General features: G+C 42.0%; 1 protein-coding gene across 1 annotated transcript; it reads left to right on the forward strand.

The window, feature by feature from the left end:
* Nucleotides 1–1,006: 1,006 nt before the first annotated feature.
* On the forward strand, nucleotides 1,007–9,691 carry LOC119324250 (probable inactive histone-lysine N-methyltransferase SUVR2). Its single transcript, XM_037598013.1, has 9 exons — nucleotides 1,007–1,104; nucleotides 3,404–3,599; nucleotides 3,696–4,074; nucleotides 5,460–6,418; nucleotides 6,943–7,208; nucleotides 7,974–8,040; nucleotides 8,134–8,184; nucleotides 8,491–8,587; nucleotides 9,336–9,691. The coding sequence occupies exons 2-9, from the start codon at nucleotides 3,405–3,407 to the stop codon at nucleotides 9,365–9,367; spliced, it is 2,046 nt and encodes a 681-aa protein (XP_037453910.1). The 5' UTR covers nucleotides 1,007–1,104; nucleotide 3,404; the 3' UTR covers nucleotides 9,368–9,691.
* Nucleotides 9,692–11,529: the final 1,838 nt, after the last annotated feature.

Raw genomic sequence — 11,529 nt, forward strand, 5'->3', positions numbered from 1 at the left:
TTGTAATCTATCTTATCGTTGTGTCTTAATGGAACATCGGTGTAATACTCTTTTAATGCGACAATTACTATTATTCAAATTTGGACGCCGCACCAACTTTATGTCATGTGCCGTGACCTTAGTATTTTCACGTGCTTTTGCTGACTTCATGAAAAACATCACAACCACGCATCCGTACAACAACTAACAAATCCGACGGTACAGACTGCATCATGCTGGAAAAGCATATGCGGAGAGTAGGTTCTTCAAGGTTTTTTCTTGCTTTTCAAAAGAAAAATACATACTCCTATAGGTTTGTTTTTGTTGAACCTGCATTTTGCATATACACGGTTGCCGTGGATCTTTCACCTTGTCAACCGCCACGTGGATGTAGGATGGAAAAAGGCTGGTCGATAATCGCATTCGTTGGCTCTGCAAAATCACGTTCCAACAGAGTAAGGGGCGATCAGCAAAAGTGGCAATGGGGCGAGGGAGCCAGCGGAGACGCCTGCGCTGCGAAATTACTACTCCACCATAGCATTTCTTTTGATTTGACAGCAACGCACTCCTCCTGGTCCTGCCGTATCAAATCGCAGGCAGCGGGTGGGGGCAGTCCGCTCGCTTTCTTCCCCGTTCTCGTCGCCTGGACTTCCCACGCCGCCTCTGTTTTGCCATCTGTCCTCCGTCGCCCCCCTCTGTCCTATAAATCCACCACCACCAAACAGCCTGTTCTCCACGCGATCCATCCCATCCTGAAAACCCCAGCGCACGGCAACGCCTCTCCAAAACCCCAAACCCTAGCCCATCGGCGATCGCCGGCGGCGACCGCGCCTTCGTCCTCCGCGGAGCCATCGGGCGCTTCGCCGTGCATCGGCTTCGTCTCCTTGGGCGGCTGGCGTAGGAGGTGGGTGCGTTTGTTGCGCGGAGCAGGGTTTTGTTGTTGGGTTTTACTTTTTTCCTTTTTCCGGCCCATTCCTGCGGATTCTGACGTGCTCTCTTCCTTTTCCTTTTTCCGTGCGGTTAGTTCAGGGTTCGGAGGCGCTCCGCCGCTGGGTAAGCTTGCGACGGGCCGCGGTTGTCCAGATCCTCGCTGCGAATTCCTCGCGCTGGTTTTGCATTGAGGAGGTATGCGCGCGCTGCCTCTGTTGCGGTGTGGAGTGCGGGTTTTGTGATGATTTTTCTCCGTTCCTTCTCGGTCTGGAATGCGTGTTTTCTGATGATTTTTGTTCCGTTCCGTTTCGGCGGATTGCCATGGTTTCGTAACTTTGTTTGTCGTCAGTCAAATCTGGGGAGGTAGTTCTTGTTGTGGGCCCTTGGTTATGCGGTTTGCCGTTTTGAGTTTGCAGGCTTGCGTGGTGATGAACCGATGATAATACGACTGGATGCTCTGCTTTCGACTATACATGAAACGTTGCAATTTCCGGACGATATTTTAATGTACTGCTGTGCTTTAATGGCCACAAAAAATTCAACAAATCTTACAACATCGGCAAAACTTGTACCCCCTCCGTCCCGAATAAACAACTAATACTCCATCCGATCCATATTAATTGTCGCTGATTTAGTATAATTTTGGTTCCTACATCCTCGAACAGACGAGATAAATCATGTAATATGTAGTACTCCCTCCGTTCCTAAATATTTGTCTTCCTAGAGATTTCAACAAGTGACAACATATGAAGCAAAATGAGTGAATGTACACTCTAAAGTATGTCTATGTACATCCGTATGTGGTAGTCTATTTGAAATCTCTAAAAAGACAAATATTTAGGAATGGAGGGAGTAGAAAACTTAAATTTGGTGCGAACAATAGGTCTGGGGTACTATTCACAATGGACTGAGATAGGGAGAAACCCTTGCTGCACGGCGCAGGTTGGCTAGGCTTATGCTGTCAACATCATGAAGGGCGATTAGAGGCCATGAGCCCGTTGTGCTGCAAGGCTTCATACCGAATGTATGCTCTATATAAAATTACCAATTCACAATATGATCTGTCTTTTCTGTTCCCAATGTGTCTATAAATTTAGAGAATTTTTGTATGCCTTCTGTGTTGACTAGACCGAAGGTGCTTAGCTGAAGGTGGCCTTCACTGCCCCCTTTTGTAACTACCCTTCTTTCATCCCTCCACGAGGCTGTCAAAAGAAAGAAAGGTTTAATTTCTTCAAATTTCTCATCACTATTTGAGGTTCTAACTGAGCCTCCACGACACTTGTATACACAAAATGCCCCTAAGTTCAGAGGCATACATTTAGTGCTATTGGCCCAAAATGTGTGTTCATTTGCATCAGGCTATTCTCTTTAACATGTCAGTTGCATGTTAGGAAATAGATTTGCGTGCATGCTGTATTGGGTTTTAACAAGTCTGTATCCGGTACAGACCAACTTTTGGTGCGGTCATTAAGTGCAGATGACCTGTAAATTTCAGAGAAGTTCTGGTTGGTACATTAAATCTGTCAAGTCACAAAATTTAAAATCTAGACCCGATGCAAATGAAATGGAAGAAAAGACATCTACATTTCTGAAACTTGTAAGAAAAAAAATACAATCTTACTATTCACTGCTGTATTTGTATTTCCGCATGTAAACTGAATCTGGATTTGAAATTTGGTCACTAGTGATAGATAGAAATATTAGTTGTTTTGGCAGGACTTCACAATTGTTGTATGTATCGCTCAGAGGTCTAGTGGGTGGCATTCCTTCATGGGTATCCCTAGGCAATATTGGGAAAACCTTTTTTTATATTCAGGTTTCTAGTTTCCTATACATTTCTTACTTTCCTAGCACACATAGTTCTTATTGAAGTATTTTCTACGCAAAATTATTTGGAATATTATTTCGATTTTAAAGATGAGGGTAGATCAGTATTGTAAGCATACTATTAAAGCTGCAGTAAGCATCCGCCTTCTAACAAACCATCGCCCTAGTGCTGGTTTTGAAGATTCTTGTGTTCTGTTCCTTCCACGTGGTCCACCAGGCGAGCTGGACCAACTAGCTCCAGGCCTTCTTCTCCTCTCTCGGCAGTATTACGGTGCTCCACTCCGTCCACTCAAGGGAGGTAGTGGTTGATGATGGTGCAAGTGCCAACCCTAGGATGCAATGTCAGAGTGTGGCCTGCCAGACCTCAATCGTGTAGGGCCACAATGCAAGCAGTACAGCGTCCTCCAATGGCCCCGAGCAGAGCGCGCAGGCAGGGTCGTGTGGCCACCCGTTCTTTGCGAGCACGTCGGTGGTGTTGCAGTGCTCTAGCATTGCACTCACTTATAGTTAGACAACAATATCCTTACCTGTATTGTATGTCTTCATTAGTTGTTGTGATAACTAGCTTAACTTTTTCTATGCATTTTATTATTTTTATCACTTAGTTTTTTGAGGATGTCACTTTATGCATGATGCACCGTGTTGATTTCTTCCGTGTTGCATGCAGGATGTCGTCTTCAAACATTTTCGATGAAAAATTTGAGGCTGCTGTCGCAAAGCTGGATGTTATTGGAATCGCGAGAAAAACTGTTTCACCAGTGTTGACGAAGCTACTAGAGTTGTATGATTACAACTGGGAGTACATAGAAGCTGATGACTTTCGGGTTCTAACCGATGCTATATTTGACGAGCCAGATCCCAAAGTACAGTTTACTTTGTTCTGATTTTATAGTCAGAATGTATTGTTTTGAGGGACAACATTTCTCTTATAACTCGTTGTGCTACCACTTTTGGTACAGGAAGAACAGAAAAAACAAGCTAACAAAAGGAAGAATCCTGATTCGGACTACTATAACAAGAAGCTTAGGGCAAAACATCATTCTCAAAAACCTACATCCAAGATGCATGCCAATGAGAAGAGAGAGTTGGCTGAAGCTCCACTGCAGCAAGAAGCAGGCAAGCTGTGCCCTCAAACAGTTTGTGCCACTGTAAACACATTGCAGTTGTCTTCTTCGCGACTGCCGATTAAAGAAAGAAATATGGAAACCATTGTTCTGGAGGATACACCGACAGATGAAGATAGTTTAGCTTTATCAGTCCAAGGTCAAGACCTTCCTACTTTCGAGACCCCACTGGCTATTATGAGCCCACCAGTTCAAGATTCCAGCCATCAGAGAGGTAATTTATGTTTAAGCAAATATGTCTCACACTTTTCATTGTATTATTTGCTGAGCGCCCACATTTTATATGAAGAAATATTGTTATAATCAGGTATTATATAATCTGGATGTTTTGAGTTTTATAGTCTTTTTAATATTTCCAAATAAAGGCTCTTTGGGGATTGCAAAATTTCCACCATTAGCAGTTATCACCAGTTACTTCCATAATATAGTTTGTAGTGTGATAGAAGTTAGCGGTCATAAGTTTTATAACTCGTAGACTTAAAAGGCACTCACTGATCATCGTGACACTGGAAATTTGGTGGCTATGCAATGCATGCGTGTTTGATGGTGTGATCCTGAGGTGCCAGCAGTTGATTGAGTCCCTCTTTAACTAAGCTGAGCTGTGGCAGGTGGTTGCTGGAGCCAAGGCACTTTGACAGTTGCCACTCCAGGCCTCATGGCCTTAACCAGCTTAGATCTTGCCTTGGTTTTCCCCTTTTAGTTTTCTCTTTGTTCTTCGTCCTTTTGTAGGATTAATTAGCTAGTAATAAACACTCTTGTTTACCAGTTCTCTGTTCTTTGTTTTTGAGGTCTATTTTTACTTGTGCCATTTCAGTGCACTCGTTAATGTACAGATGACACTCAGTCTTGGTGTGTGTTCAAAAAAGACTAGGTCTCCTTTGGTTCGTAGGATAGGAGTATCATAGGAATAGGAAACTTCTAGAAAATGAGATGACATGTATCTCAAATCCTATGAGTAGGAATAGGAAAAGAGATGTCATTTGGTTCACAACATAGAATTTTTTCCATTAAGGCTAGTCTAATGTTTATTTTCCTTTGAAATGTGGAGGACAGGAACAAATCCTATGTAGGAATAGGAATGCATTCCTATGAACCAAAGGGCTCTAAAGAAAAATTCTTATAAGAATCGTATCCTATAAAATTCCTATGAAATTCCTCCAAACCAAAGGAGGCCTAAAAACATCAATGACTGCTGGGAATACATCAAATAGGTTTCATAAATGGTAGGAACTCTTGTTAATTTCCGTGCTATTTTCTCAATGCATCACTAGTTATGGTTTGTATTGCTTACCAGTTTGTCTGATATCTTTGGCTTGCGTATGAACCTATACGGCATACTGACATAGGAAGTTAGGAATTCTACTGTTGTGAACTTTGAATTTATAAAATACTGCCATGTCGCTTTTAATGATACCAATATGTGTACTGCAACTGCTCCAAAGATATCCTGTTTTTCCTGCAAAGATTGCATCATCTTGTTGTAGCTGCCCTGTTAATATTTTTTTTCGCTGCCTTGTTAATCTAGGATCTTAATCTCTAATACGGAGTAACTTCTAACCACTATAGAATTTCTGTATTTTGATTTTTCAAATCCTCCAGCATACAAGGATGCACATGAAAGAAAAATATCTAATACATCTAGAAGCCAAGTAATTACAAGCAGCACAGGCTCTTCAACCAACTTTGAGGTAGCTTTGTCAAATTCTGGAACAGGGAAACTATCATTTACATGTAACTCGGCAGATCATCCTGATTTCCACATGCCGGACATGGAGTCTGTATGCAAGGAAATGGAGGCTAGATGTCTCAGGACATACAAGATCCTAGAACCCAATTTCTCTTTCATAAAACTTTTGCAAGACACTTGCCAGTGTATCGTTGATTTGGGTCATGCATCTAGTGGACCTAGAGAAAGTGGAATGGTACAAATAGTTCCTGCCATGGACTTTTTGTCTAAACCTTCAGTGTCACGAGTGTTGCAGCCAAATGAAGCTGGTTCCTCATGTATGCCACCTAATGACCACATTATTGATGGTAGTGTATGCTCTTCTGGTTCTTTTGCTGGAGAACAGATCAGTTCCAGTAATATGCTTGTTATTGCCAACAGACCAGCTCATGATGTCAATGACATAACAAAAGGTGAAGAACATGTGAGTATTCCCATAATTAATAAAGTTGGCAATGGGATTCTTCCGCCCCCCTTCCACTACATACCATGCAACATCATATACCAGAATGCATATGTCAATCTTTCGCTTGCTAGAATAGGAGATGAAAGCTGCTGCTCAGGCTGCTTTGGAGATTGTCTAGCAGAACAACTCCCTTGTGCATGTGCAACAGTAACTGGAGGTGAATTTGCTTATACAAGGGATGGCCTGCTTAAGGAAGGATTTCTTGATTCTTGTGTCGCTGGGCTTCCTAAATTCCACTGCAAAATTTGCAATCCTTGTGAAGGACACCCTACAAAGAAATTTATCAAGGAATGCTGGAGTAAATGTGGCTGTGCCAGAAATTGTGGAAATCGTGTGGTGCAGCGAGGAATCACTCGGCAACTACAGGTAACTCATATACTCGTATCTACATATGCTCTTGGTATGACCCTTTTTGCACCAAAGATAAAAGTTTGATTAATCGGTGCCAATTGGAAAATATGATAGAATAACTGTATTCCCTGTGCAATTATGCAGCTACATATGCATATAATAAAAATAGAGTTTTGTCTGTTATACTGTTTTAATGCTTATAACTAAATATATAGTTGTATTTCACTATTTTGTATATGACTTCAAGTGATACATGATTAATCTGCACCTTCTAAACAAGCTGTGAAAATGGCGAGCCTGTTTCTTTCTATTTTAACTTGTTTTGCTATTCCTTGTATTTTAACTTCAATTATTAGGGCAATGTTGATCAACAAAGAACTCCATTTTGACCTTGTGTCCTAATATAACGGTGTATGATGGTAACTGCAGCATTTCTTTTTCTTGCGGTGCGGTGCATTCTGTGTATGTTCATGTGCTCAGCACATCAAACTGAACGTCATGCATGTTTTCTTATATTCATTTGAGTATCGTCGTTTCAGGTATTCTTAACCCCTGGAAAAAAGGGATGGGGACTGCAGGCTGCTGAGGAAATTCCACGAGGCGCGTTTATTTGTGAGTATGTTGGTGAAATATTAACTAACACTGAGCTTGATGAGCGAAACACTCAAGGGACATCAAAAGGTCGCCATACATATCCAACACTGCTCAATGCTGATTGGGACACTGAAGATGTTCTTGGGGACGACCATGCTCTCTGTCTGGATGCCACCTTTTACGGGAACGTGGCAAGGTTTATAAACCATAGGTAACATTCCTTTTATGATTTGTCATCATAGAGTTGCTATTTTTTAAACAGAGATGCATAATGATCCTTCACAGTTCTCTATAATACATCATGTTTCTGGTTTTGTGTGATTAGACAACGCAATACATGCCGTCTGGAGTTATAAGTTAAAATTTCCACCGCAAGAAAAAAGTCGTAGAAAACCACCTCCCCAACCCCCAACCCCCAAAAAAGGAGTAGTAGAAAATCGCCCCCCGCGAAAAAAGGGTTGTAGAAATTGTAATCAAATTTGACCAAAATGTAACTGATGAACGGCCACCTGTGAGGGTTTGGGGAAACCTTGCTGCCTGAAGGTTCAAATCTTGTTGTGTGTACTTGTAGAAGTGAACACTCTTAACTCTTGCCTGTGTGTTATCACCATCCAGTATTTCTCTTTATAAATGCTTGTAAACTACTCCCTTCGTTCCAAAATAGATGACCCGACTTTGTACTAACTTTAGTATAAAGTTAGTTCAAAGTCGAGTCATCTATTTTGGAACGGAGGGAGTAGTAGTGGGTGCGCTTGTATTATTCCTTATGACAGCACTTTGATTAAGATACTCAAGTGATGCCACTCTAATTTGAAGCTAGCTAATAAAACTTCCTAACCCAAAACTTGAACAGAAGTGATTTTGAGAGAGAAAAAATGCTGCTTCCATACTATGCTGCATCAATAACTTTGACTTATTAATTTGGTATGTTTTGTCGTGAGAAGTTGTTGACTTGGTATGTCATTGTACGCTGTAGGTGTTCTGATGCCAATCTCATTGATATACCTGTTCAGATCGAGACACCTGACCGCCACTACTACCATGTATGTATGCAACTCCAGCTAGTTATTGCTTTTGTGTGTTAATCCAGTTTGAAACACATGAAGATTGTTTATCTATTCTTTTGTTTCGTTCAGGTGGCATTTTTCACCAAAAGGAAAATAGAGCCATTTGAAGAACTGACATGGGTAGGTGGCACACTTGTACTTCATCCAGTTAGCCAATTGCATTTGAGCTCCATTGTGCTGTATCAGTCCTGTACCAGTGAATCTGAGGGCTACAAGATATGGGCTAGCCCGTTTCTACCATGCTAGTTATATTTTGCTCAATCTCGTGTTTTTGACTCCTAGAACTTAATGTTGAACTGTATCAATTCAAACCCATCAATAGTTTTGCCAGGCTACTATCCCTTCTTTGTTTAGTGAAATCTTCTTGCCTACTTTAAGTCGCGCGTCAAAATGCATAATATTGTTTTGTGCACATTTTGACCACAGGACTACAATATTGATTTTAACGATGTCAACCACCCTATCAAGGCATTCAAGTGTTGCTGCGGAAGCAAGCATTGCCGGGACAAAAAAAGCAACCCAAGTAGGTGAATTAATCTTTTTCTATGGTGCACTTGATAGTTACTGATGCTTATTTCTCAACCTTCCCTACCCCACTGGCCTACTCTAATCTTTGGAAGATGTCTAGTGGTTTTAGCATGTCTCTTAATGGTGCATCTATGGTTATTTCTCATTAACTCTTTTTTCAATTTACTGTTTCTATGTCTATGCACATGGTGGCTGGCGATATACTAATCCTGCCGATCCAAAAAAAAGGGCTGTGGTTTTAGTTCAAATTTGAACCAAAACTGAACTGAAACCACGACACTCTTTTTGGATTGTAGGGAGTACTATTTAGTGTAACCAATTTTAGCAGAAGAACTAGCATATATTTAGTGTGCACCCCTCAATATAGCAGTTCCTTGGTATTGAACATTTCGGGTGAAAAATACATGACTATATGCCCATGTGATGTCCTATTATGGCCGTACCAGTTGAAAGCAACCAAATTGTCGTGAAATTTGTAAGATAGATAGTGAGGTAATTGAGTTTGATCTTGAAACATATATACTAGAACATACCCTTGTAAGTTGTAACCCTACCCAACATATAATTTTTCCAGAATGTATAGGGAATGAAAAATTCCATCTGGTAATTTTTTTTTTTAAATTCATCCGGTAAAGACAAATGAATATTTTCACCAAAATCGCTTTTTCATTTGATATTTTGAGTGGTATGATTTACCATTAAAGTTGCATCAGCTGACCCCAAATGATGGTATGCTGCTGCAGGATCTAGATCCAGAGCCCTGGTGTTGCTATGAGTACTCTTCAAGAGATATAAGGCACCATGGAGATTCAAGACTACATAGCATCGGCAGTGTTGTCGTCGTGGTTTTGTCACAAGTGACATTTTGCTCTGTGTAGAACAAATGTTCCAGATTAATGACTCGTCACCTCACCTGGATTGCCCATTTAAGTGTTGTCATCCGAGCTTGCTTCCAAGCAGCACTTTTTTGGTTTCCCGTTCTTGATCTCAACTTTTGATTTGGAAAGGTCTCTTAATTCCTTTTCTCGATGATATATTACCTCCCGTGTGTAGACAAATTTAAGACAAGAATTTTGGGACAGAGGGAGTATGTACGAAGTTCAAGCATATGAATCGTTTTGGTTTTCTAACTTAAAATATGCATTGGCCTTACGGTTTGGTATGAATTTAGTAACTATAGTCTGGTGTAACCGCATAGAGGTGAACTCCGACAACATCGAGGTGATAAAGACAATGAAGAATGAAGGTTACTCTTTCGGTCTTTTGGCGGCAGTTTTTGATGATATTACATCACCTTGCGTGTGATTTTTTGCATATTTTCTAGCATGCTTATAGAGAAACTAATTGTGCTGCTCATGATTTAGCTAAACTAGCTAGAAGTAAGGTCTACGAGGCATATTGAAGACCCACCCGTGACAGCTGCATCCAAATCAAAAGTTGCTTATTGATACCACCGCTCGTGATCCACACCCCAAGCAACTGCGTCCGCCATCCGAGCTTGCTCACAAGGTATTGTTGATACTCTTGTAAAAGATAATATGACGATCATCTTACAATAAAGAGTGCTATGATGTCAAAATAAAAAAAATCCACGCTCGTGTTGCTCTCCTCGTGACACGGGGGCGAAACTTGGAGTAATTTGAGAAAATGCCACACATTTCCTGGTACTTTGCTTCTATAGCACATCTTCCTTTTTGTTGGACTAAATAGCACAATTTTCATTGGTAGTTGGATAAAACACCACAAATTGAGTTTTTTCTTACTTTTCCATGCCTAAGCCCAGACATCGTACTTGTAGGACGGATTTGCCCTCCGGTTCGTTTCACCTCGTTTTTGTTCGATCAAATAACGTGCTCTTATGAATGCATAGCAGACAGAGAGACAAAGCAGTGCACCATCGCCTCGTCGTGCCTTCTCCCAAACGTCGCTGCCGCGCTGTGCCTGCTCCCCAGCAAGCCACCGCCTCGCGATGCCTCCTCCCCGACGTCGCCGCATCGCCATGCCTAGCCTTCTATTCCTATGCAGGAAGCCGCACCATCGGCCGTGCTCCAGCACCTCCCATGTTTTGGCAGAGAAGAGACTGTGCCGGCCCTTCAAGTGGCCCTGCAGCGTGTCCACCGTCCATGCATAGCTCCTCGTTGTTCTGCTGGCTGCCTAGCTGTTGAAGTGGTCGATGTACATGCTGGTGGACTTTTGACGTGGTCTCTGTACATTTTGGCTGGAGCTTGGTATAGATGCTCGTTGCTCAAGTTGTTAGCATATGGCTCAAATACTAGTGGCACACACTAACAACTTTGTTACGTGTTGATGGATTAGCTGTAGGAACTAGGAACTGTAACAGGAGGATATGGAAGATTCTTCATATGGATGTAATCAAACTTCAGACCGGATATAACATGTTTTGATGTATAGTTTAGTTGATAGGATATAATCAAAATTTTGACAACATTTTCACCTAAAATTAGATGCAGGACGAGGCAGCCGCAGGAGAACTGGTAGACGCTAGAGTCATGACGAGGCGGCGGTGCGCCAGGGAGGATGCACAGGGAGGCGGCACCGCAGGGCTGGGTGCACGGGAAGGCGGCGGCCAGGTGCTTCGTCTGTTCTATCCTCCGCTGATCACGATCGAACCACTAAGGCTCAATCAGGACATGGAACGAACCGGAGGGCATATCCGTCCTAAAAAAGTATGACATGTGGGCTTGGACGTGGAGAAGTAGGAAAAAACTCAATTTGTAACGTTTTATCCAGCTACCAGTGAAAAGTGTGCTATTTAGTCTAATAAAAAGAAAGATGTGCTATAGGAGCAAAGTACCAGGAAAAGGGTGGCATTTCCTCAAATTGCCTCGAAACTTGGCCGCCACCAGAAAAGCTTCCTCCCACCGATCTCTCGTTGTCGTGGCTGCTAGCCTTTGCTGCGGTGGTGGTGGGCCTTGC

The sequence above is a fragment of the Triticum dicoccoides genome, chromosome 6B (assembly GCF_002162155.2).
Source record: "Triticum dicoccoides isolate Atlit2015 ecotype Zavitan chromosome 6B, WEW_v2.0, whole genome shotgun sequence".
In the NCBI taxonomy this organism is placed as follows: domain Eukaryota; kingdom Viridiplantae; phylum Streptophyta; class Magnoliopsida; order Poales; family Poaceae; genus Triticum; species Triticum dicoccoides.

Excerpts from the sequence above, each read along its gene's own strand:
- LOC119324250 (XM_037598013.1), top strand. The coding sequence starts at position 3,405 with ATGTCGTCTTCAAACATTTTCGATGAAAAATTTGAGGCTGCTGTCGCA. Across the intron at positions 6,419-6,942 it reads GAATCACTCGGCAACTACAG|GTATTCTTAACCCCTGGAAA; the intron begins GTAACTCATATA and ends TCGTCGTTTCAG. Across the intron at positions 8,041-8,133 it reads CTGACCGCCACTACTACCAT|GTGGCATTTTTCACCAAAAG; the intron begins GTATGTATGCAA and ends TGTTTCGTTCAG.